This window comes from Ranitomeya imitator, chromosome 2 (assembly GCF_032444005.1).
Source record: "Ranitomeya imitator isolate aRanImi1 chromosome 2, aRanImi1.pri, whole genome shotgun sequence".
Taxonomy (NCBI): Eukaryota; Metazoa; Chordata; class Amphibia; order Anura; family Dendrobatidae; genus Ranitomeya; species Ranitomeya imitator.
The window spans coordinates 380,498,408-380,525,509 of record NC_091283.1 but is presented as its reverse complement, the minus strand read 5'-3'; the positions used below and the strand labels follow the sequence as shown (position 1 = coordinate 380,525,509).

At 46.9% G+C, this 27,102-nt stretch overlaps 1 protein-coding gene and 1 long non-coding RNA gene across 2 annotated transcripts in view; one reads left to right on the top strand and one right to left on the bottom strand.

Moving 5' to 3' along the window:
• Nucleotides 1-27,102, bottom strand: part of LOC138664059 (uncharacterized) — a 205,456-nt gene that overhangs the window by 82,855 nt on the left and 95,499 nt on the right. The window lies entirely within an intron of this gene.
• Nucleotides 1,763-27,102, top strand: part of LOC138664040 (zinc finger protein 182-like) — a 29,655-nt gene continuing 4,315 nt past the window's right edge. Inside the window, exons 1-9 of the mRNA XM_069750453.1 lie at nucleotides 1,763-1,822; nucleotides 6,890-6,978; nucleotides 7,108-7,221; nucleotides 7,304-7,427; nucleotides 7,511-7,608; nucleotides 9,531-9,680; nucleotides 9,810-9,989; nucleotides 10,072-10,195; nucleotides 10,279-10,422. Coding sequence (XP_069606554.1) covers nucleotides 6,901-6,978; nucleotides 7,108-7,221; nucleotides 7,304-7,427; nucleotides 7,511-7,608; nucleotides 9,531-9,680; nucleotides 9,810-9,989; nucleotides 10,072-10,195; nucleotides 10,279-10,422 — 1,012 coding nt within the window. The 5' untranslated portion in view covers nucleotides 1,763-1,822; nucleotides 6,890-6,900. The remainder of the gene's footprint in view (nucleotides 1,823-6,889; nucleotides 6,979-7,107; nucleotides 7,222-7,303; nucleotides 7,428-7,510; nucleotides 7,609-9,530; nucleotides 9,681-9,809; nucleotides 9,990-10,071; nucleotides 10,196-10,278; nucleotides 10,423-27,102) is intronic.

The following is a 27,102-nucleotide window of genomic DNA, read 5'->3' as shown; positions in this document are numbered from 1 at the left end:
AAACTTTTTCATTGCTTTCTACGGGTGAAAAAAATTGCTGAAAGTGACACGCTGCAGATTTAAAAAAGGCTGCAGTTGTGAAATTCTGTCAGGAGAAATAAAAGGGTGTGCAGGAGATTTCTGAAAATCTCAGTTTTTGCTTGTGCTGTAAAATGCTGTAAACTTCTTATTTGCAGAAGAAAAGCTGCAAAACTTCTGCATATGAACATGGCGAAAAGCTGCTTTATAAAGTGCCAGCAAAACATAGGAGATTTCCGAAATCTCCGGCAGGCGCTTGTTTGTTTTCTGACTGGATTTCAGAACTGTAGCGCTTTTTAAATCCCCTCAGCTTTACCTGCAGATTTACCGCAGATTTATCGTGGAATTACCGCGGTTTTTGTGCAGTTTTCAACAGCGTTTTTACACCTGCGGATTCCTATTATGGAGCAGGTGTAAAACGCTGCGGAATTCCTCAAAGAATTGACATGCTGAAGAAAATACAACGCAGCGTTTCCGTGCGGTATTTTCCGCAGCATGTGTACTGCGGATTTTGTTTTCCAGTCGTTTACATAGTACTGTAAACGCATGGAAAACTGCTGCAGATCCGCAGCAAAATCCGCAACGTGTTCACATAGCCTGAGAAACACGTCACTACTTCTGTAGTTCTCACCCTCCTGGTTTTGGCTTACATATGCTGACGTGAAATACTGACCAAACACTCAACGTGTGAACGTGGCCTTAAAGGGACTCTGTCACCTGAATTTGGCGGGACTGGTTTTGAGTCATATGGGCGGAGTTTTCGGGTGTTTGATTCACCCTTTCCTTACCCGCTGGCTGCATGCTGGCTGCAATATTGGATTGAAGTTCATTCTCTGTCCTCCATAGTACACACCTGCACAAAGCAATCTTGCCTTGTGCAGGCGTGTACTATGGAGGACAGAGAATGAACTTCAATCCAATATTGCAGCCAGCATGCAGCCAGCGGGTAAGGAAAGGGTGAATCAAACACCCGAAAACTCCGCCCATATGACCCAAAACCAGTCCCGCCAAATTCAGGTGACAGGTTCCCTTTAAACATACTGTAGACAAAACAAACATCCTCACTCCAAAAAAAAGCTGAAAAAAGTGTGAAGAACACCACAAAACAAGCTGAAAAACAGGGGTTTTGAACGCAACATTTTTACTGCTAATAGAAAAGGTTTTGGCTACTGAAAAAAATGCTGCATGTGAACATAGTCTTACTCTGAAACGCTATGTCTATCTGTTGTGTTACATAGGACTGCAGGTGACATCTACTACATTATCTGTTCTCAGAGAGTTAGCACTGTTTTATCTGAAGAGTTAAAAAAAAAATTAAGAGGGGGTTGGGGGCAACTCTTTGTCTTGGGCCCCCAATCTTTTCTGACCCTAGCAACGCCCCTACGTACAGCTAATAGTGGCAGACCCGTTGGCCGATATAAGGCCCCTAAATATGGGGGCCACAGTGCAATGTTATCATTTGGGGCCCCCACTTTAAATTATTGCCTAGGGCCCCACTTTGTCTAAAACCGGCCCTGGCTCCGCATATGTCACACACACACGGCTCCGCTCTGTACACCTCTTACACATGCGGCTCCGCACACCTCATACACACACGGCTCTGCTACATCCACCCTGTAAACCCCTCCTGACCCCACACAGAAACTTCCCCTCATCCAGCACCATGACAACCAGCACAGCAGAGTCCTGCATACACTGAGGCCCCTGATCATGTGACCCCTGACTCCTCCCCTCCTGTGACCTCATCACAGGTCCTGTGTGCACAGAACAGCCATATATGTGGTGTGCGGCTCTGCAGGTGGAGGTAGGTGCTGGAGATTCCCCATTACTGGGCGCAGGGGACATTAACCCCCTCAGTGCTGCGGTCACATTCCAGGAGACAGAACGTGTTCCCGTCTGTGTCGCTATATCAGGGTCTCTGTCTGTATTGGATTACATTGGGTCACTTCCCTCCTGACGTCGCTCACTGCTCTGTTGCTGTACAGTCTCCATTATGGCCGTCACCCGCTCCATGTTGTCACTGTCAGGTGATATTAATGTTCTATCATTATCTGTTACTGACTAGAGATGAGTGAACTTGTTCGTAAAACATTCGCCAATCTCAAATTCGGCACGAACGTAGCACATTCGGATTCGTGTTGGCTTTCACAAGCATTTTTACTCAAAGTCGGCAAAAGCCTGCCACAGTTCAGTAAATAATAGCGTTTCCACTAATGCTTTTCTGTGACTTTTGCTATGACAGTGCTGCTGTTTCATGAGCGGGTGTACGGGGGAACGTATTTGATGAGGGGAGGGGTGTGGAGTGGTTAGAGGATTGTCTGAGGAAATTACAGGAGCGGCGTGCTGTTTTTTGCCCCCTTAACTTTGTGTGATTTCGGCAACCAATCAGGGCACAGAAACAATCCACAATGTCATGACACAAGGTCTTCTGTGATTGGCTGCTGAAGTCACATGTCCCCGCCGATATGGAAAGCAGACATCTTGTTTTGCTGCCTCCATTTGCTCAGTGTCACAGTGCAGAGAGGTCACTCCTGTTTAGGGCTGGTGCTGAAGATGAATTTGTCAGTGAAAAAGATAGGATCCTGTCCTGTGTGAAATTGATTTTCCAGTATCGAAGTAGATTGTGCAAAAACTGGAGGAAGGGATGGAGGAAGCAACCTTAAAGGTACTGTCACACTAGACGATATCGCTAGCGATCCGTGACGTTGCAGCGTCCTCGCTAGCGATATCGTCCAGTGTGACAGGCAGCAGCGATCAGGCCCCTGCTGGGAGATCGCTGGTCGGGGAAGAAAGTCCAGAACTTTATTTCGTCGCTGGACTCCCCGTAGACATCGCTGAATCGGCGTGTGTGACACCGATTCAGCGATGTCTTCACTGGTAACCAGGGTAAACATCGGGTAACTAAGCGCAGGGCCGCGCTTAGTAACCCGCTGTTTACCCTGGTTACCAGCGTAAAAAAACAAACAGTACATACTTACATTCAGCTGTCTGTCCCTTGCCGTCTGGTTCCTGCACTGACTGCTGGCCGTAAAGTGAAAGCAGAGCACAGCCACAGCGGTGAGTCACCGCTGTGTGACTCACCGCTGTGCTGTGCTTTCACTTTCACTTTACGGCCAGCAGTCAGTGCAGGAACCAGACGGCAAGGGACAGACAGCTGAATGTAAGTATGTACTGTTTGTTTTTTTACGCTGGTAACCAGGGTAAACAGCGGGTTACTAAGCGCGGCCCTGCGCTTAGTTACCCGATGTTTACCCTGGTTACCGGGGACCTCGGGATCGTTGGTTGCTGGAGAGCTGTCTGTGTGACAGCTCTCCAGCGACCAAACAGCGACGCTGCAGCGATCCAGATCGTTGTCGGTATCGCTGCAGCGTCGCTAAGTGTGACGGTACCTTTAGTAACATAGTTAATAGTAAGGTTGAAGGAAGTCTTTAAGTCCATCTAGTTTAGCCGATAGCCTAACCTAACATGTCCTAACATGTTACTCCATCACCAAGACAGCATAGACTTGGACCTCATGGAAGCGCCCGACACATGATAGCCTTCTTGCTGCCCTATCTGCAACACGATGCCCATATTCTTAGGATTAGATATAGTGCTGACTACTGGTTTGCAACTTTGTTGGATCCACAGTACAAGAGTAAATTTAGCCAGATGCTTCCCCCACTGGAAAGGGTTACGCGCATTCTGGAGTATTGAAACTCGCTTGTAGACAATCTTAAGAGTGGTTTTCCCCAAGACAGCAGTGAGGCACACAGTGAGCATCCCAGTTCTGGACATCCAACCCCGGGAACGTCAAGGCATCATCGGCAAAACATAAGCAGCAGTAGCAGTGTAAGTGGCATAAGCAATTTCTGTGATTTTTTTTTTTAAACCCAGTTTTAGAGTACAAGTCTGACACATTGTGAACAACTGGAGAGGATAGTACAGGAGTATCTAGAGCTCAATATCAATGCCATCAGGGGGGATTTGGACCCTTTTACATTTTGGTCTTCAAAAATGGCAGAGTGGCCTGAGCTCGCCTATCACGCCTTGGAGGTTTTGTCATGCCCAGCAGCGAGCGTTCTCTCAGCACATATCTTCAGCGCTGCTGGTGGTGTCCTGACATATAAGCGCATCCAGTTGTCCCTTCAAAGTGTAGACCGCCTAACTTTCATCAAAATGATTAAGCCATGGACCTCGAATGACTTTTGCACCCTAGTCGCATATTGGGCAGACTAGGCCATGGTATGGTGTTTAGTATCATGTTTTGATCTCGTGTTATTGCAGTCTGTGCCATCTTTGTGGTGTCTTCTGTGCCTGCTGTTACATAGTTACATAGATTGAAAGAAGACCTAGGTCCATCAAGTTCAACCTTTCTCCACCACTTGTACAAGGTCAGATTTTAATATCCTACATACCGTATATACTCGAGTATAAGCCGAGATTTTCAGCCCAAATTTTTGGGCTGAAAGTGCCCCTCTCGGCTTATACTCGAGTCAAGGTGGGTGGCAGGGTCGGCAGGTGAGGGGGAGAGGGCGCTGAGGCATACTTACCTGCTTCCAGCGATCCTGGCGCTCCCTGCCTGTCCCACGGTCTTCGGTGCTGCAGTTCTTCCACTGTTCAGCGGTCACGTGGGACCGCTCATTAGAGAAATGAATAAGCGGCTCCACCTCCCATAGGGGTGGAGCCACCTATTCATTTCTCTAATCAGCGGTGCCGGTGACCGCTGATAGAGGAAGAAGCTGCGGCACCGAAGACCAGCTGTGCGGGAGAAGGAGCCGGACGCCGGGACCAGGTAAGTATCGCATATTTACCTGTCCCCGTTCCAGTCGCCGGGCGCCGCTCCATCTTCCCGGCGACTCTGCGCTCTGACTGTGCAGGTCAGAGGGCGCGATGACGCATATAGTGTGCGTGGCGCCCTCTGCCTGATCAGTCAGAGCGGAGAGACGCCGGGACCGGACGCTGGGAGCTGCAAGCAAGAAAGGTGAGTATGGCATTTTTTTTTTATTGCAGCAGCAGCAATGGCACAGATATATGTGGAGCATCTGAGGGGAAATATGAACGGTGCAGAGCACTATATGGCACAGCTATGGGGAAATATGAACGGTGCAGAGCACTATATGGCAGAGCTATGGGGAAATATGAACGGTGCAGAGCACTATATGGCACAGCTATGGGGAAATATGAACGGTGCAGAGCACTATATGGGGCACAGCTATGGGGAAATATGAACGGTGCAGAGCACTATGTGGGGCACAGCTATGGGGCAATAATGAACGGTGCAGAGCACTATGTGGCAGAGCTATGGGGAAATATGAACGGTGCAGAGCACTATATGGCACAGCTATAAGGAAATATGAACGGTGCAGAGCACTATATGGCACAGCTATGGGGAAATATGAACGGTGCAGAGCACTATATGGCACAGCTATGGGGAAATATGAACGGTGCAGAGCACTATATGGCACAGCTATGGGGCAAGAATGATCTATTTTTATTTTTGAAATTCACCGGTAAATGCTGCATTTCCACCCTAGGCTTATACTCGAGTCAATAAGTTTTCCCAGTTTTTTGTGGCAAAATTAGGGGGGTCGGCTTATACTCGGGTCGGTGTTGTGAATTCTGTGGTCAAGCTCCCTCCTGTGGTCATGAGTGGTACTTCGGCTGGTTCTGTCTATGAGCTTCCTCTGGTGGATGTGAGTGGGGCTGCGGCTTCTGAGTTTCCTTTCTCAGGTGACGAGGTTAAGTCGTTAGGTGCTGCTCTATTTAACTCCACCTAGTTCTTTGTTCCTGGCCTCCAGTCAATGTTCCAGTATTGGTCGTGCTCTCTCCTGGATCATTCTTGTGGCCTGTCTGCCCTGCATAAGCTAAGTTCTGCTTGTGTTACATTTGTTTGCTATTTTTTCTGTCCAGCTTGCTATATTTGTTTTTCTTGCTTGCTGGAAGCTCTGAGACGCAGAGGGAGCACCTCCGTACCGTTAGTCGGTGCGGAGGGTCTTTTTGCCCCCTCTACGTGGTTGTTTGTTGGTTTTTGTGCTGACCGCAAAGCTATCTTTCCTATCCTCGGTCTATTCAGTAAGTCAGGCCTCACTTTGCTAAAATCTATTTCATCTCTGTGTTTGTATTTTCATCTTAACTCACAGTCATTATATGTGGGGGGCTGCCTTTTCCTTTGGGAAATTTCTCTGAGGCAAGGTAGGCTTATTTTTCTCTCTTCAGGCTAGCTAGTTTCTCAGGCTGTGCCCGAGGCGCCTAGGTTTTGTCAGGAGCGCTCCACGGCTACCTTTAGTGTGGTATGATAGGATTAGGGATTGCGGTCAGCAGAGTTCCCACGTCTCAGAGCTTGTCCTATGTTATTTGTCACTTGTGTGCTCTTAACAACCAGGTCTATTGTGTTTCTGAATCACCTGTTCATAACAGGTCGGCTTATACTCGAGTATATACGGTATTCAAGAAAAAAGCATACAATGGTTAAATGTAAGGACATTAACACTTTTCACCCCAAACTACATTAGAACTTATAAATCTCCATGTTCCTCTTAGCCTCTGTCATTAATCACATCACAGCTCTTAACCCTGTTCCATAATTCTCACTATATTGACAACTATATATGTCTGTTTTCCAATATCACTGCAACAAATACACTTATTTATTACCATATGGTACAATTTTTCTATTATCTCATTGCCCTGCAGCTGATCCAATTAACCTGTGTGTATGTCCACTATACCTGCTAATGGCTATGATCTCATCTGGTGGCTCCAATCTGTCTAGTGCTTCCAGAAGTACATCTTATTAGCTGTTTAGAAGCAGAATCCGTTGCTTTGCACAAGATGGCTGCTAGAGTCCACGTGGCTGCTGAGCATACAAGGACTTCTCATTCTCTTACAGACCCAACAAGGATGGATAGGGACAGGGACAAGATGGCGGAGAGGATATTACACCACACCCTAGAGATCCTCTTCCGGCTTACTGGAGAGGTGAGAGATTCTGATGACGTCACATTACATCATTCTTATCTATGGGAATAACAGATGGACAGAACTGGAGGGGTGAGGACTCTGGAAATGTCTGTAGTGAGATTTATTAATGTGTCTCTCCATAACCAGGATTACACAGTAGTGAAGAAGATCTCTAGTGAGTGCTGTCTGATACATGAGAATAACTATGACCAGAAGATCCTAGAACTCACCAACAAGATGATTGAGCTGCTGACTGGAGAGGTGACACTGCTGGGAATGCTGGGACATTATACAGTAACGCTATGGAGGGATCGGGGGATGACGGTATCATTGTGTGTGTCAGGTTCCTATAAGGTGTCAGGATGTCACCGTCTATTTCTCCATGGAGGAGTGGGAGTATTTAGAAGGACACAAAGTTCTGTACAAGGACGTCATGATGGAGGATCCTCGGTCCCTCACATCACCAGGTAATAGACAGGACTAAATACACATGGCCTATAATTATCTGTATGTAAAGAATGAATTCAGTCCCTGTATGTGTTTCCTCTAGATCTATCCAGTAACAGGACAACACCAGAGAGATGTCCCCGTCCTCTTCTTCCACAGGACTGTAAACAAGAAAATCCCAATGTTCCTCAGGATCATCAGGTAGATGGAGAGAAGGTGTCATGAGATCTCCCCTATGATGTGTAGAAGGCTGTGAATGTCTTGTATTCAGTCATGTTTTATCTACCAGTATTAGACACTGAATGGCCAATTTATTAGAGACATCGGTCATATCCAGATCAAATCTTATCAGTTTGTAAATTAGATTTGTGACCCCGGAGTGCAGCAGAAAATCTAGTGAATAGTTTTCCGTGCCTCCACATAAGAATGAGAATATTGAGTTATCTGAGTGACTTGGAATGCTTTCATCTATAATGATGCTGACAGTCTGCTGAGAATGTTGGGATCCTCCTGTTTCAGTGGGTGATAACTTTGGAGAATTGACCGTGAGGCCATCCCCCAGTGACGTCCTGTTTCAGACTTTCCTCAAACTAAACGTCATATGAAGTCAAGTTTAAAAAAATATAACAGATTTAGGTATTGGCTGAATAGGAAAAGGTACGGAATTTTATTACAAAGCAAAAAAACAAAAGTGAATAGGGCTTAAAGATAGATATTTATAATGATTGCTTAAAGTAAAAGGCAGAGATCATGGCAGGAGAGCCACCGGCCACCGATTTTCACACATGTGACACATAGGATTATAATACAATCACTGTACATCACTGCCAGTGAAATTTGGCATGCAGAATCATTAACCTCTTTGGTTCTGACTGATCAGTAAGGCAAAGTACACATTAGTGTTTCTGTGCGCAGCGTATCTTCTGCATGTGCAAACGCATGCCAAAACGCATGCAAATGCATGCTTACGCTGCGTTTTTACTCTACATCATCTCATGCATGACGCAAAAAAACTTGCTGCATGTGCATGCGTTTAAAAGCGTTTTGGCATGCGTTTGCATTGTTTTTGTGCATACTGGAGATGGTGAAATCATTTCCTGGACATGCGCAGTCTGAAGTACCAATGCATATTGAACGCATGCGTACGCATGTCAATGCGATCCCATAGACAGTAATGCGTTGTTTTGATGCACTCATCCGCATGTGCATGCCTGCGCATAATTGATGCCTCAAAAAATGCAGCATGTTGTATTCGCCGCACACCGCGAAACGATGCATGCGTACACATCTGCATGCGAACTTATGCAAACGCATGCAGATCGGTACACAGGTATACGCTGCGCACACATATGCTAATGTGAACCCGGCCTTAGGCTGGTTTCACATTAGCGTATCTGTGCACAGCGTATGATCCGCATCGATCCGCATACATCATGCGTACATATCTTTAACATGGTGTACGCACGGGACATGCATTTGCATAAGTTCGCATGCAGATGCGTATGCATGCGGCGTTCCGCTTTGTACGGCGAACGCAACATTTTTTGAGGCATCAAATATTGTGCAATCATGCGCATGCTGATGATTGCGGATGAGTGCATAAAAACAACACATTACTGTATCTGGGAATGCATTTGTACGCAAGGACATGCGTACGCATGCGTTTGAAGCGCTTGCGTACTTCGGACTGCGCATGGTCAGGAACTGATTGAGACACGCCCTCCTGGAAATATCTAACGCATGCACATAAACGGCATAAAAGCAGGCAAAAAACGCATACAAACGCAGCGTAAGCATGCATTTAAATGCGTTTTGGCATGCGTTTGCAAATGCAGATGATACGCTGCACACAAATAGGCTAATGTGAACCTAGCCTTAGTATTGACCAACCCATTGAAGCCCTAAACAAAGGTGACTCCACCACATCCCCCTTTTTGCAAGGTTATCTCAGAGAGCACAAATTACCAGCACATTAATGAATGAGACTATAATCGGATTGTGTTATACCGGGGGCAGGATGGGGCCATGACTGAATGTAGTGATCATGTGACGCCGGTAACAGCTCCGTAGATTTCTTACATGGGATCTTTATGATGTTACATCGTCATTTTCTCCCCATTCAGGTCCCTACAATATCGGATCCTCTCAGTGGAGATCTTCTATATAAGAGAATTCTCCTGAGTGACTCTACAAGGATGGATAGGGGCAGGGACAACATGGCGGAGAGGATATTACACCTCACCCTAGATATCCTCTTCCGGCTTACTGGAGAGGTGAGAGATTCTGATGACATCACATTACATCATTCTTATCTATGGGAATAACAGATGGACAGAACTGTAGAGGTGAGGACTCTGGAAATGTCTGTAGTGAGATTTATTAATGTGTCTCTCCATAACCAGGATTACACAGTGGTGAAGAAGACCTCTAGTGAGCGCTGTCAGGCCCCTGTGTCTGAGGGATGGGGAAGACCCCTGAGCCCAATCACGGGACCTCCACCTCACCCCCTGATACATGAGAACATCAATGTCCAGAAGATCCTAGAACTCACCTACAAGATGATTGAGCTGCTGACTGGAGAGGTGACACTGCTGGGAATGCTGGGACATTATACAGTAACGCTATGGAGGGATCGGGGGATGACGGTATCATTGTGTGTGTCAGGTTCCTATAAGGTGTCAGGATGTCACCGTCTATTTCTCCATGGAGGAGTGGGAGTATTTAGAAGGACACAAAGATCAGTACAAGGATGCCATGATGGAGGTTCCCCAGCCCCTCATATCACCAGGTAATAGACAGGACTAAATACACATGTCCTATAAATATCTGTATGTAAAGAATGAATTCAGTCCCTGTATGTGTTTCTTCCAGTTCTATCCAGTAAGAGGACAACACCAGAGAGATGTCCCCATCTTCTTCTTCTACAGGACAATCTGACATATATCAATACTACTGATACGTATGTGAGGGGTTATGAGTGGTGTAAAGAAGAGATTCCTACATATGACTACCCAGGTAAGTAACCACTAAATGCAAAAAAGTAACATTCTACTTAGTCACTGGCTTCTACAATTGTGTTGACTATTTTGATACACTTAGGCTGTGATTAATAATTAGACTGGCCACAGTGGCTGGGTGCTGGAATAATGCTTCCCATGGTTTTGAAATTGGCCATACTGTCTGGGCCCACATTCTTCCCATTGCTTATTCACTTTATGACTGCCTCAGTGTATACCACGTTTGTGTGTATGTGTGTTATATATATATATATATATATATATAGATAGATAGATAGATATTTATATTTTTCTTTTTTCAATAGTATCACAATTTACAATTTGAATTCTGAACTCCAATCATTAAACTTACATATGCAAACACCAATTCCTTACCCCTCCTACTTTTTTTGTGCCTACTTTACCATATAATATATACATATATATTATATGGCATATATACCATTATATGTATACTACAGCCCTCCATCACCCAAGCAGCAGCCCCATCAAACTCTCTCCATGGTTGATAATCTGTTATAAATCACATGCAGATGATAAAGCCTATGACGAGTAAAGTCAAAGAAATCCTCTAAGTGATAAACCTCTAAAAACCTCCTAGAGCCTATAGTGCCTAATCCTAATCTTTTCTGAGGAATTAAAAAACTCATGTTTTCCAGTACGTCGCTCTGGACAGCACACCAGGATGTAGTCCTTCCTTGTCTTATTATGGGACAGGATCACAGAGAGGTTAAAAGGCCCCTTCCACCTCCACCCCCCAGTGCTTTTCTTGTTTCGACAGGGCATAGTTGCATGATAGTTTCTCCTAGAGTGAAGATATTTTATCCTGTGAAGCTTCATTGTACAAACTCGGGGGCACTGGGGGGACCCAGCCTTCTCTTCGCTGCCCAGCAGTTCGGGGGTGACACTTTCTGAGTAAAGGTCCCTCAGCCATCAGTCGCTGTATCAGAGTACAGACTCAGCACGATCGGGTGTTCTCTGCCTTCCCTTCCACCTGTCCAGTGGTCCAGGGCCAGCACCTCTCTCTGTAGAGCTCCTTCAGCCAACAGCCAGCCGGTTCACCTTCTGCAATAGTATTACCAGCTGCCCCTGTTCTTCTAATGGTATCTGGAGGCAAAAATTATGAGGAAGGAAGGGGTGAATCTATAGAATGAAATGGGGCAGCACAGATAATAAAACAGAGTGAATGTTTTCTCTAAGGACTAGGCCTCTGGGCTCATACTAGCCTTATGCCTTTATGCCGAAGGTGGGCCTGGAGCCTCACATGCTGAAGTTTGTCTTTAGGTTCGGAAGTTAGGATCTGTACCTCTAGACTAAAGTTAGGCCGCATGTTTGGGATATGTCTCATGGTTTTACTTGAGTCTGCCACATGTCTTAACTGCACATGACCTCATAATTTGGCTTCAGAGTTTATCTTAGGACTTAGGTTTGTCCTCATTTTGTGGTCGAAAAACACTCAGATGTTTCCACTGTTGCCTGCCAGACCAGTATCAATCTAACTACTCCATCCATAGGAAGGCACATGGTGTTAATATAGCACATTATTTCTGTGAAGACCGCCATTCAGCTGCGCCTCATTAATTGGCTTCTTCAGGTGGGGCTCGTCTAACATTTGAGATGTACCACTCAAAGTGAAGGTTTATCCTGAATTAACAGATACTGAAATTTAAGTCCGAGTCTGGTCTCATGTCTCGTGCCCTCCAATGCGGCCGTAACCTGCGCCTCCAGGCCTGTGTCATGTAGTGTTTCGGTGCCTCAGGGGAGCTCATATTGCCTCATAGTGTCTTGTGATTCTGGCTGTGTGCCTTGTGCCTCTGGCTTCATGCCGCATACATCTGACTTAGTACTTTGTGCCTTGTGCTTCAAACTGCATGCTTCGGGCTGCGTGCCTTGTGCCTCTGACTGCATGCCTTATGACTCTAAGCCGCGTGCCTTGTGTTTGTGTATCTGGCTGCGTGCCTCTGTGCATTTGGGTTCATGCCTCCAGGCTTACACTTCACACTTTGTCTCTAGCCTCGACTCTGGTTAGAGGCTCCTTGTGTCTCTGGACCCAGGTCCAGATTCCTTTGCCTCATTCTTTGGAAGTTGGATTAGCCAAATGAGTAACTATCCTCAGATTGGCAGCAGTCTCAATGCAGCTACTGTCCATGCTCTGTCCAGTCAGACTTGGCCCTTAATTGCTAAAGTTGGGACACTCTTTCATAGTTATAGTTGAAGGGAGACATATGTCTACCGAGTTCATCCTATAACACGACTTACTGATGAGGGAGTAAAAAAAATAAATAATTTCTTCATGTTGGGGGATAAGACCTTCCCGACTCCACATACGACAATCTGACTTGTTAAACATCCTGTCAAGAGATTCTAAATATAACCTTTAATTATTAAGTTAAAAATTCAAAAACTCTCAAAGTCATATATTAAAAAAATGCATGTTACAGCCAAAACACATAAGGGTCCTCCAAAAAGTATAATAAACTTATAAGATATAGTAATATGTAGGGACTATATCACCCTAGAATTCCTTATCGGAGTCCCTGCCTGTCAGTAGAAGTTGGCACCCTAAGTTGTGATATATGGCCCCCCTGCTCCTCGGCGGCTGTCTCTTAGGACCCTAATATACCCCTAATATAAAGTGCAGCACAGGTAGTGATAAATGCAAAATCCTGAATGTGTTTAATTATATTTTATACAATAATCAAAATTCCTAGTTGACATAGTAAAACGTAAGTATTAAAAACAATCCTGCTACGTGGTAAGTATAATAGACCATATTCAAGTTTTTCCATAAACATGGGAATAAACAATAAAAAGCAAAATAAACCCTTGAAACAAAAAACAAGACTATAACTTAACTTAATAATGGAAGTCACCAAATGGATGACAAATATATACTGTATGTACTCGCCACTAGCAGAAAAGGAAACTAACAACATTAAACTGATCTTTGAGTCCTCTCGGACTCATGGATTCCATCCAGTAAATCCACCTCGTTTTGTGCTAAATCATTCTTTTGTCCCAGCCCTTGCATCACCTCCATGTTTTGAATTAACAATACGTGCCAACGGGGTATGTCTGCCGTGCCTAATTTCTCCTAGATGTGCATTGAGAACAAATCACCAAAAGGTGCAATGGCCACTGCTAAAGTTGCCTATCAATGTATTGTCAAGCACAGGTCTTTTCCCTCTTTGATGGGACAAAGTGACTATGTACAATATGATCCTTAATTGATTTTCCTTTCCTAAAGATAACACATGGTTTAGAAGAATTGAGGCTGCAGATGTCGGGATCAGCTCTCAAAATTTGACAATGGCTTCTAAAAATATCCATGACCTTGTTGAATTAATCATCATGGGATCGTGTGATCAAGTCAGATTATTTTTTTGGTTTAGGAGTCAGGAGAGATGGTGTATTGACACATACAGCATGTCTATATGCTGAATCCACAATACCCTCAGAATACCTCCTATCCAGGAATCTTCTTTTTAAGATCCCTCGATTGAGTCCTGAAATCAGCCAAAGAGGAACAATATCTTCTTAGTGTTAGAAATTCCTTTTAGAATTCCTTTCTTTAATGGAGTAGGATGGTAACTCTCCCATTTGAGCAAACTGTTGGTTTCCGTGGGTGTCCGAAATATGAAAGTACTGAGAATCATCCAGGAAAGCAATTTGATCCCCCCAACTTCATAAGTGAATGCCAGGCCTATATCATTGGCGTGATTCAAAGGATTCAAATGACATTCAGTCACCTGGACAACAGTGCCAGTCTACTAGCCTGGAAGCAAATTGGCATAGGTAGGAGTAGAAGGGCTCCCAATCACCCTACCCCTGAGCTGGTGTTAATACTTGCCGTTGAAGAGGGAAAAATTGCAGCTCGAGAAAAAATGTAATGTGAGGCCCTAGATATTTACAGCTGCAAGGCCTACAGTATTCCAAATGCTACTGTAATGTGCCTTAACATTTATGGAAGTCAAGATGGTACCTGAGTCAATAGAAATTCCCACCAGTTTATTCAAGAGAGCTGTCATATTTCTTAAATATGAAGGGAGGGCCTTCAAAAAAGATCTTAGCAATCTGTCCAAGTAGATACTTGAATTCTGAAAAAGGGCATCAACCTCCAAGACGATGTGTTGCCCCTTGAGGGCATTGATGCCCTTATTAATCTTTTGAAGTGCGTAAAAGGTTGCTGTCACAGGAAACTTCGGGAGTATAAAACAGATTCTAGTACCATAATAAGTAATATTATACTTATCAAGGAAGGCATCCAGGCCCTCTTTGTAATTTTATCGCGATTCAGCACTACAGCATCATGTGGCAGAGTGTCCCATACTCCCACTTTTTTTTCAGTGGAGAACCCACGGGCTCCAGACTCTTACTGTAAAGAATCCATAGTCTCAAGGTTCTTACAGTAGATAATCACCCTCTGTGATAAGAAACCTTTTTTCCTATAAATATAGAGGATGGTCACTGTCACCGTTGCAGTCCGAGTGTGCAAATACAAGTGCTTCTCACTAAATTAGAATATCATCAAAAAATTTCAGTTCTTCAATACAAAAACACCACCTCTATCAAGTGGTCTGATGATGAACACATTAATGGCAGGGGTTGTAACCTGCCAGACTGCATATTTCCTTAGTTTCAATAGCGTCCAGCCCCTTACTTGAGGCCTAGAGATTTAAGGACTCAAAATAGATGTTAGTGGGCTCCCTTATGTTTATCTTTAGGCTTATGCAAGATCGATCTTCCTGCAGATTATCAGGATATACACTCCCTGACAGAAGTTATGTAAATAAAAGCTTATAACCTGATGTGAAATTCATCCATTGGTTGTATAAATTATTCTTTTGAAAGCTGAAACCCTCCGAAATGTGGTTTAAGTTAAGAAAATAAATTGGCATCAATGCAGAAAGATTGATCAGTTAATGGACACAGAATGGTCAGATTTTGGCAAGACAAAAGTTTTGTTCCCTGGTCATTAGTGTTGAGCTTTCCGATACCGCAAGTATCGGGTATCGGCCGATATTCGCGGTATCGGAATTCCGATACCGAGTTCCGATAATTTCAGTATATCGGAAACCGGAATTGGAAATTCCCATCATGCAAACTCCCGTTTTTTTATAAATCAGCCAATGAGGAATGATTTGAAGTGTGGGCACATCCTGTTCTGCATGGTGGGCATGTAACTACTGGCATGGCTGTGATTGGCTGCTGAAATGATGTACGACGCCCTATAAAAGTCGCCGCCGCCGTTTTGTGCTCACTCTGCTGTGAATTCAGTTAGGGACAGGACACTGTGTTCTTACTGAGGGCCAGTTTAGAGATTACGATTTGCTTAATTGTGCTTAATCCAGGCTAAATTAGCAACCGCTGTGTTCACCTTGCTTTTGCCTCGCAGCGCTGTTCACAGCTGTCTGCAAGGTCTGTGTGTGTGAGTGCAGCTCGCTCTGTTGTCTGTCCATAGCCACAGCCGGTTGTGGTCAGCTCAGGGTGCTTCACTGCCTCAAACTGCTAAATCCATTGTCCTTTTTTGCAATTAGTGCAGCCTGCTGCACATTTTTTCAAATATATCCTATATTAGTGGCTTTCCATCTGTATCCTGCTAGATTGTGGAAAATCACTATATAGGATTAGATAGAGGAGCTTTGTTTGGCCTTGCAGCGCCATTTGCGGCTGTCTGCACGGTCTGTCTGAGTGCAGCTCACTCTGTAGTCTGTCCGCAGCCACAGCTGGTTGTGTTCAGCTCAGAGTGCATCACTGCCTCATACTGCTAAATCCATTGTCCTTTTTTGCAATTAGTGCAGCCTGCTGCACATTTTTTCAAATATATCCTATATTAGTGGCTTTACATCTGTATCCTGCTAGATTGTGGAAAATCACTATATAGGATTAGATAGAGGAGCTTTTATTTGGCCTTGCAGCGCTGTTTGCGGCTGTCTGCACGGTCTGTGTGAGTGCTGCTCACTCTGTAGTCTGTCCGCAGCCACAGCCGATTGTGTTCAGCTCAGAGTGCGTCACTGCCTCATACTGCTGAATCCATTGTCCTAAATTGCAATTAGTGCAGCCAGCTGCACCTTTTTTCAATAATATCCTATTAGTGTCTTTCCATACGTATCCCGCAAGATTGTGGAAAAACACTATATAGGATTAGATAGAGGAGCTTTTCTTGGCCTTGCAGCGCCGTTCACGGCTGTCTGCACGGTCTGTGTGTCAGTACTGCACTCACTCTGTAGTGTCTGTTCTGCGAAACAAACCCAAAGTTCACCAAACACTCCACTTTACTGTTGTGTAGGCCACATAAGCTCATAATAAAGTCTGGTCCACACTCCATAAAATAAGTGATTCTTATACCTGTTAGCAGCTGTTCAGGAATAAGCACACTAAGCCGTTAGTACTTTCCTGCCTATCTTTATCACTCAGTCTATCACGATGAAGAAGGCAGGGAGTAAGGCACGTGGGCGTGGAGCAGGGAGAGGACGTGGGGATTCTGCGCCAGCTGCGGGCACCGGTGACTCATCATCCCCGAGTTTTAGCAGGGAGCAGACCTTCATGCGCAGCTTTGTCGGAGCACGCCGTACCCTGCTGCTGCGGGACGAACAAATTGAAGCCGTTGTCTGATAGATGGCAGCTAACGCATCGACTTCCATTAGTGCCACATCCTCTCAGGCACAGAGCACTGAAGAGCAACCATCTGTCTCTTCACCACCTGCCAAATTGCCCAGGCAGTCAGAGAGCCCAGGACAGGAGCCATCTCTACTTCTGTTCTCTGAATCTCTTGGCTTGGAAACAGGGGGCCAGCCAAGCAGCATTAGAGAATCAGAAGAAGAGACTGTATGCAGTGATGCCCAACAGCTTTGTCTCTCTGAATCAGAAGAGGCGGGTGGGACAGTGCCTCCGGTTACAACTTCTCAGTACGCATCAGATGATGAGACTCAGGTGCCAGTTTCTGGGGCGTACTTTGCTGCCGAGACTACCCAGGAGAAGCAGTTGGTGGAAGAGGGTAGCGTAGATGATGAGGTCCTCGACCCATCATGGCGTGAGGAACAGGAAGGTGGTGGGAGCAGCTCTGAGGAAGAGATTCCCCGAACGGCTGGGAGAGGGAGGGGGAAGACTGCGGCGCCTGGAGCCTCCACTTCGGCACCCATTAGTAGCACGCCTCTTCCAAAAGCCAAAGCGGGCGCTCCCAAGACTTGCAGTGCCTGGTCCTTTTTTGACACAGTTGCAAATGACATTTGCTTTGTCAAATGCAAGCTGTGTAGTCAGAAAATCAAATGAGGTAGAAATGTCAGCAACCTCAATACCTCAAACATGTGGAAACATGTGCGGACCAAGCACGCGGTGGAGTTACAAAAACACACTGAAGACCTAGGCCAACCTACAGCGGCACCTACCACCTCTTCAGCTCGTGTTGTTGCATCTTCCTCCAGCTCACACACTGCTGGTTTGGCTTCCTCACAGAATCGCCATGGAAGAACCTCTGGCACTGTTGTCCAGAGACCCAGTGTAATTCCACCCACAGCACCACGTTCCCAGTCATCCTCATACTTCCTGCCCAGTCTACAGCCATCAGTAGCACAGGTATGGGAGAAAAGGCGACCATTCTCGGCAAACCACCCACGAGCACAGGCTCTGAATGCAGGCATTGCCAAACTTCTGTCACTTGAAATGCTCTCATTCAGGCTGGTGGAGACTGACAGCTTCCGTAACTTGATGGCATTGGCAGTCCCACAATACAATGTGCCCAGCTGCTTTTATTTCAGCAGGCAAGCCGTCCCTGCCCTGCAAAAGCATGTGGAGGGAAACATCAAACATGCGCTACTAAACGCCATTAGTAGCAAGGTCCACCTCACCACTGATGCGTGGACCAGTCACCATGGACAGGGACGATACCTTTCCCTCACTGCCCATTGAGTCAATGTTGTGGAGCCGGGTACAGACATGGCGAGTAGCGCTGTACGTGTACTGCCAATGCCAAGGATTGCAGGAATCCAGTCTGTGCACATTGACTCCTCCTCATACTCCAGTTCCTCAGAATCATCGCTGCAGGAGCCGTCACGGTCTACCTCCACCTTGACCCGTGAACGCTTACCTGTTACAACCGATATGAGCACAGCTGTGGCCAAACGTCAACAGGCCGTACTTAAATTAATTTCTTTGGGGAATCGAAGCCACACAGCACAGGAGCTCTGGAACGCCATCAATTCTGAGAGCGACAAGTGGTTTGCGCCAGCGAATCTCCAGACAGGCATGGTAGTGTGTGACAATGGCCGAAATCTGGTAGCAGCTCTGGCCCTTGGCAACCTCACTCACATCCCATGTCTGGCACATGTGCTCAATTTGGTTGTGCAGAGTTTTCTGAGGGACTATCCGGATCTTGATGCACTGCTGCACAAGGTCAGCCTTGAGCGTGCTCACTTGCGGCGTTCCAGCATGGCCAGATCGCGCATTGCAACTCTGCAGCGCTGATTCCATCTTCCGGAACATCGCATCATATGTGACCTCCCCACCAGATGGAATTCCACGTTACATATGTTGGAGCGGTTGTGTGAGCAGCAGCCAGCAGTAATGGAGTACCAGCTGCATCAGGCGCAAAAAATGCGCAGTGCGCGCTGTTCAGACTTCAGAACCACTGAGTGGGCCACTATGAAGGATATCTGCCAGGTTTTGCGGGCCTTTGATGAATCCACGCGGATGGCGAGTGCAGATGATGCACTAGTCAGCATGACTGTCCCCCTTATCTGCCTGCTTGAAAGAACCCTGCAAGCGCTAAGGGATGAGGTGGTGGAAGAGGTTGAGGATGAGGAGTCAGAAATGCCATCGGCTTCTGGACAGTCTGCGCGACGAGGTTCCTCACAAAGGAATAGGCAGGGGACCTTTTATGAGGAGGAGTCAATGGAGGAGGAAGACATCTTTCCAGAGGAGGGAGTTACACAAATCTCCAGTAGTCAGTATGTAGAGCGAGGGTGGGGTGATGCAGAGCAGGCAGACATCACGCCTCAAGCAGGGGGCAGCGTTTCTTGGCCAGTTGGCAGTCTGCAGCACATGGTTGATTTCATGCTGCAGTGCCTGAGAAACGACCGCTGCATCGCCCACATTCTTACCACGGCTGATTATTGGGTGTACACCCTCCTCGACCCGCGCTACAGGGACAATTTGCAAACCCTCATACCACTGTTGCAGCGGGAGCGTAAAATGCGGCTGTACCAAGACACACTGGTGCAGTCCATCTTCTTCTCCAGTCCAATCGAGAGAAGTGCTGTGCCTGCTACTGCTAGTGCTTTACAAAGCAGCTCTGTGCATAGAGGCAGTGGAGGAATCTCTGCACAAAGAGGGAGCAGAAGCAGTGGCTCAGCACAAGCCAAGACCAGTCTGTTCCAACAGTGGCAAAGTTTTGTGTGCCCGCCACAAATGTCTACACCATCACTGACGGTGATGGATCCAGTCAGCAGGAGGCCACATTTCCATCAGATGGTGACAGACTACATGTCTTGCACTCTCAGCGTACTCCCAGACGGCTCTTCCCCCTTCAAGTTTTGGGTCTCTAAGCTGGATACATGGCCAGAGCTTAGCCAGTATGCATTGGAGGTGCTGGCTTGCCCTGCTGCCAGTGTATTATCGGAATGCGTCTTTAGTGCTGTAGGTGGTGTACTAACAGACCGTTGCATGCGACTATCATCCGATAACATTGACCGGCTTACTTTTTTGAAAATGAACAAGGCCTGGATCTCACAGGAATTTGCCACTCCTCTTACCGATTAAATAATTGGTTGCCAACAGTATCCAGGTCTCCAGCTGTGTTCATGTTTCAACCACCTGAACTTTAATCCCTGGGCTCCAACACCGCCAGTTGCTGCCCAGAAGTGCCAGCTGCACAGACAACACATGACCCAGTGTTATTGGGTTTCAGTAACGTCCGCTGATCCCCTGCTGTGTATCCGGCAACGTGTCCAGCGACCGCCACGCTGGCACTACAACAGCAATTAAAGGGAACCTGTCCCCCCCCCCCAGGCGTCTGTAACTGAAAGAGCCACATTGTGTAGCAATAATGCTGCACAAGGAACAGGTGGCTCCTTTAGTTCTGCTTCTTGCACACGCTACACTTAACACTTATAAAATATCTGTCCCCTCATACCGTGAAACCGTCTCGTAGGTGGGACTTTCCTTTGCTATGAGACGTAGCACAGCCGGCATTCACACCCCCATGGTGCCGAGCGCCGCCTCCTCAGCGTTGTTTGCATCTGTCCCGGAGCCTGCGCTGTTATTTTTAACCTTGGGCATGCACAGTTAGTGCAGCCCATCTTCTGACATCATTTGATGTCATGCTGACTGTGCCTGTGCAGGCGCGCTGCCAGAGATCACGCCCCGCAGTGTCTTCTGATTTTGTCACACTGTGGGGCTGGGATTCCTGGGCATGCACAGTGCATATCTTCGCCTCTCCCTCTTCTCCCTCTGCCTTCTACAGACAGTGTGGCGTCAGCTGATCCCAATTCACATGCCAGGGCCGTGACGCCGCACACTCTGAAGAAGGCGGATGGAGAGTAGTGAGAGGCGAAGATATGCACTGCGCATGCCCAGGAATCCCAGCCCCGCAGTGGGACTAAATCAGAAGACACTGTGAGGCAGTTTTGTCGGGCGGTGCGGCCGCACAGGCACAGTTACCATGACACCAAATGATGTTAGAAGACAGGCAGCGCTAACTGCGCATGGCCAAGGTTTAACATAACAGCACGGGCTCCGTGACAGATTCAAGCAACGCTGATGAGGCGGCGCCCGGCGGCATGGGGGTATGAATGCCGACTGTGCTTGGTCTCATCCCGACGGAAAGTACCACCTGTGGGACAGTATCACGGTATCAGGGGACACATTTTATAAGTGTTTAGTTCACCGTGTCCACCTTGTCCTTGTGCACCATTAGTGCTGCACAAGTTGGCTCTTTCAGTTGCTAACACATGGGGGGTTAAAGGTTCACTCTCAACTTGATCCAATTAGGCCTCGGCCTACACTCAGCTCCTCCTGCTGTCCCTGGGCTCTAACACAGTCAGTTGGTGCCTGGAAGTGCTGTCCGCACAGTCAATACCTCGAATCTGCTCCTCCTGCTGTCCCTGGGCTCTAACACCGCTAGTTGGTGCCTGGAAGTGCTGGCTGCAGAGTATACACTTGCTGCCGTGTTATTGAGTTTCAGTAACATCAACTGATTCCCAGCTGTGTATCTGGCAAAACCTCCTATCTGCTCCTCCTGCTGTCCCTGGGCTCTAACACCGTTAGTTGGTGCCTGGAAGTGCTGTCCGCAGAGTCAACAGTCGCTCCTCTGTTATTGGGGTTCAGTAACGTCAGCTGTTCCCTAGCTGTGTGTGCGGCAATGTGTCATGCGACCGCCACGCTGGCACAACATCAGATATTAAACTGCCTCCACTGCAGGCTTCGGCCTACACTCTGCTCCTCCTGGATTCCCTGGGTTTCAACACTGTCAGTTGTCGCCCGGAAGTGCTGGCTGCCCAGAAAAAAACATTCGCTCACTTGTCAGTGGGGTTCAGCAACGCCAGCTGTTCCCCTGCTGTGTAGCCGGCAACGTGTCCAGCAAAAGCCACGCTGGCACAATAACAGCAAATAAAAGGGAACCTGTCCCTCCCCCCAGGCTTTTGTAACATAAAGAGCCACCTTGTGTAGCAGTAATGCTGCACGAGCAACAGGTGGTTCTTTTTATTATGCTTCTTGCACATGCTGCACTTAACACTTATTAAATATGTGTTCCCTCATACCGTTAATCCGTCCCGTAGGTGGGACTTTCCTTTGCAATGAGACGCAGCACAGCCGGCATTCATACCTCCATAGTGCCGAGCGCCACCTCCTCAGCGTTGTTTCGGGGTTTTTGCCCCTCATCAGTGTGGAGTAGGAATCTGGCTATTAGGAGCAGTGCCTAGTAAAAAGGCTATAAAGGCACAGATGATTGGCCTCGGGGAGACCAAAACATCCAACACCGCGGAGACACCATCACGTGTTTCTCAACGCAGTGATTCCAGAACACTGCCCCCATCCCTTATGGGAAATATGCAGATGCATGTAAAGAAGCTGCGGAGACACCATCACGTGTTTCTCGACGCAAGCAGTGAATAGCCAGGCCTTTTCCCGGGAAGGAACAACCACGGGAAGGGCAGCATCCTATGAAGGAAAGCCACCTATGCCAAGCATGGTATCCATCCACAGACAGCTGTTTCGGGGTTTTTGCCCCTCATCAGTGTGGAGTAGGAATCTGGCTATTAGGAGCAGTGCCTAGTAAAAAGGCTATAAAGGCACAGATGATTGGCCTCGGGGAGACCAAAACATCCAACACCGCGGAGACACCATCACGTGTTTCTCAACGCAGTGATTCCAGAACACTGCCCCCATCCCTTATGGGAAATATGCAGATGCATGTAAAGAAGCTGCGGAGACACCATCACGTGTTTCTCGACGCAAGCAGTGAATAGCCAGGCCTTTCCCCGGGAAGGAACAACCACGGGAAGGGCAGCATCCTATGAAGGAAAGCCACCTATGCCAAGCATGGTATCCATCCACAGACAGCTGTTTCGGGGTTTTTGCCCCTCATCAGTGTGGAGTAACACTGCGTTGAGAAACACGTGATGGTGTCTCCGCGGTGTTGGATGTTTTGGTCTCCCCGAGGCCAATCATCTGTGCCTTTATAGCCTTTTTACTAGGCACTGCTCCTAATAGCCAAATTCCTACTCCACACTGATGAGGGGCAAAAACCCCGAAACAGCTGTCTGTGGATGGATACCATGCTTGGCATAGGTGGCTTTCCTTCATAGGACAATAGCCCGCGCTGTTGTGTTAAACCTTGGCCATGCGCAGTTAGCGCTGCCCATCTTGTAACATCTTTTGGTGTCAGGATGACTGCGCCTGTGCGGCTGCGCAGCCCGAGATCCTGCCACGCAGTGTCTTCTGATTTAGTCACACTGTGGGGCAGGGATTCATGGACATGCGCAGTGCATATCTTCGCCTCTCACTCATCTCCTTCAGCCTTCCTCACACTGTGCGGCATCACGGCCGTGGCATGTGATTTGGGATCAGCTGACGCCGCACACTCTGAGGAAGGCGTTAGGAGATGAGTGAGTTGCGAAGACAGGCACTGCGCAAGGCCATGAATCCCAGCCCCGCAGTGTCTTCTGATTTACTCACACTGCGGGCCTGGGATTCATGGGAATGCGCTGTGCATATCTTCGCCTCTTCATCTCCTTCCGCCTTCCTCTGACAGTGCGGCGTCACGGCCGTGGCATGTGATTAGGGATCAGCTGACGCCACACACTCTGAAGAAGGCGGATGTAGAGGAGTGAGAGGCAAAGATATGCACTGCGCATGCCCATGAATCCCAGCCCCACAGTGAGACTAAATCAGAAGACACTGCGTGGCGGGATCTCGGGCTGCGCGGCCACACAGGCGCAGTCATCCTGACACCAAAAGATGTCAGAAGATGGGCAGCGCTAACTGCTCATGGCCAAGGTTTAACACAACAGCGCTGGCTCTGTCACAGATTCAAACAACGCTGAGGAGGCGGCGCCAAAGGGGTATGAATGCCAGCTGTGCTGCGTGTCATTATGAAGGAAAGTCCCACCTCCAAGACAGTTTCACGGTGTCAGGGGACACATTTTATAAGTGTTTAGTTCAGCGTGTGCAAGGAACATAATTTAAAAGAGCCACCTTTTCCTTGTGCAGCGTTAGTGCTGCACAAGGTGGTTCTTTCAGCTACTAACGCCTGGGGGGTTAAAGGTTCCCTTTTATCTTGCTCCAATTAGGCCTCTGCCTACACTCTGTTTGTCATGCAATCCCTGGGCTCCAACACCGCCAGTTGCTGCTCAGACGTCTCTTTGGCACGGGTGCTCCCTTCTGCCCAGCCTGGTTCCAGCACCGTCAGCTGTTTCCGGGTAGTGTCAAGGTCACTTAGACTCTAAAACGTTGTTCTGTCGTGTTGCGGTCGGGTTAGCCGACTCCATGGTGCCTCCAGTTTAGGAGCTTCCTATGTGGGCTGCGGGAAGTGGCAATCAAGGCTGGTTCTGTAGTGCCAATAGGACAAGCTCGCCCTGTAGGACTGTTGGTTTTCGGTAACTGCGGTAGCCTCGCGGCCTATCTATTATTTCTTTTCCTGTGGACCCTCTGCTCCACATCCTGGTTCCAGCACCGCCAGCTGTTTCCGGACAGAGCCTTTGGCTTAGGTGCCTCCTTCTGGGTATCCAAGTTCCGCCAACGTCAAGTGGTCCTTGGTAGTGCTTTGAGGCACGGGTACCTCCTGCTTAGTAACCGGGTTCCAGCACCGTCAGCTGGTCCTTCCGAGCCCCGACGTGTGCCCAAACAGTGGTTTACCCCCACATATGGGGTATCAGTGTACTCAGGACAAACTGGGTAACAACAATTGGGGTCCAATTTCTCCTGTTACCTTTGTGAAAATAAAAAATTGCTTGCTAAAACATCATTTTTGAGGAAAGAAAAATGATTTTTTTTTTCACGGCTCTGCGTTGTAAACTTCTGTGAAGCACTAGGGGGTTCAAAGTGCTCACCACATATCTAGATAAGTTCCTTGGGGGATCTAGTTTCCAAAATGGGGTCACTTGTGGGGGGTTTCTACTGTTTAGGCACATCAGGGGCTCTGCAAACGCAACGTGATGCCCGCAGACCATTCCATCAAAGTCTGCATTTCAAAAGCCACTACTTCCCTTCCGAGCCCTGACGTGTGCCCAAACAGTGGTTCCCCCCACATATGGGGCATCAGCGTACTCCGGACAAACTGGACAACAACATTTGGGGTCCAATTTCTCCTGTTACTTTTATGAAAATAAAAAATTGTGGGCTAAAAAATAATTTTTGAGGAAAGAAAAATGATTTTTTATTTTCACGGCTCTGCGCTATAAACTTCTGTGAAGCACTTGAGGGTTTAAAGTGGTCACCGTACATCTAGTTCCATGGGAGGTCTAGTTTCCAAAATGGGGTCACATGTGGGGGGAGCTCCAATGTTTAGGCACACAGGGGCTCTCCAAACGCGACATGGTGTCCGCTAACGATTGGAGCTAATTTTTCATTCAAAAGTCAAATGACGCTCCTTCCCTTCCGAGCCTTGCCGTGTGCACAAACAGTGGTTTGTGACCACACATGAGGTATCGATGTACTCAGGAGAAATTGCCCAACACATTTTAGGATCCATTTTATCCTGTTACCCATGTGAAAATGAAAAAATTGAGGCTAAAAGAAATTTTTTGTGAAGAAAAAGTACTTTTTCATTTTTACGGATCAATTTGTGAAGCACCTGGGGGTTTAAAGGGCTCACTATGCATCTAGATAAGCTCCTTGGGGGGTCTAGTTTCCAAAATGGGATCACATGTGGGGGAGCTCCAATGTTTAGGCACACAGGGGCTCTCCAAACACGACATGGTGTTCGCTATAGATTGGAGCTAATTTTTAATTGAAAAAGTCAAATGGCGCTCCTTCCCTTCCGAGCCCTGTTGTGCGCCCAAACAGTGGTTCCCCCCCACACATGGGGTATCGGCGTACTCAGGACAAATTGTACAATAACTTTTGGTGTCTAGTTTCTCTTTTTACCCTTGGGAAAATAAAAAAAATGGTTGCTAAAACATCATTTTTGTGACTAAAAAGTTAAATGTTCATTTTTTCCTTCCATGTTGCTTCTGCTGCTGTGAAGCACCTGAAGGGTTAATAAACTTCTTGAATGTGGTTTTGAGTACCTTGAGGGGTGCAGTTTTTAGAATGGTGTCACTTTTGGGTATTTTCAGCCATATAGACCCTTCAAACTGACTTCAAATGTGAGGTGGTCCTTAAAAAAAATGGTTTTGTAAATTTCGTTGTAAAAATGAGAAATCGCTGGTCAAATTTTAACCCTTATAACTTCCTAGCAAAAAAAGAAATTGTTTCCAAAATTGTGCTGATGTAAACTAGACATGTGGGTAATGTTATTTATTAACTATTTTATGTCACATAACTCTCTCGTTTAACAGAATAAAAATTCAAAATTTGAAAATTGCAAAATTTTCAAAATCTTAGCCAAATTTCCATTTTTTTCACAAATAAACGCAAAAATTATTGACCTAAATTTACCATTATCATGAAGCCCAATATGTCACAAAAAAACAATCTCAGAACCGCTAGGATTCGTTGAAGCGTTCCTGGGTTATTACCTCATAAATAGACACTGGTCAGAATTGCAAAAAACTGCCAGGTCATTAAGGTCAAAATAGGCTGGGTCATGAAGGGGTTAATGTTTCAAGTACAAAGAATTATAAAAAGATTTGAAGAGACTGGACATATGTTTGACAAGCCCAGGTCCGGCAGACCCCGCAAGACAACTGCTCAGGAGGAACGTTTGTTGGTTAGAAAATCCAAAGAAAACCCCTCTTCCACTGCAGCAGAGCTCCAACAGGCCTGGTCATCTCAAGTCTCTGTGTCAACTAGAACAGTTTGTAGGATTCTGTCTCGCAATGGCCTCCATGGTCGAATCAGTGCCGAGAAGCCAGCACTAAACAAAGGCAAATAAAAAACCGTGTGGCATTTGCAAAGTCCCACAGCCTGCTAAACACATGGACGCTGGAAAAGTGGCAGAAGGTGGATTTCTATGATGAATCTTCAGTAGAATTGCACCACAGCCGTCGCAAATACTGCAGGAGACCTACTGGAGCCCGTA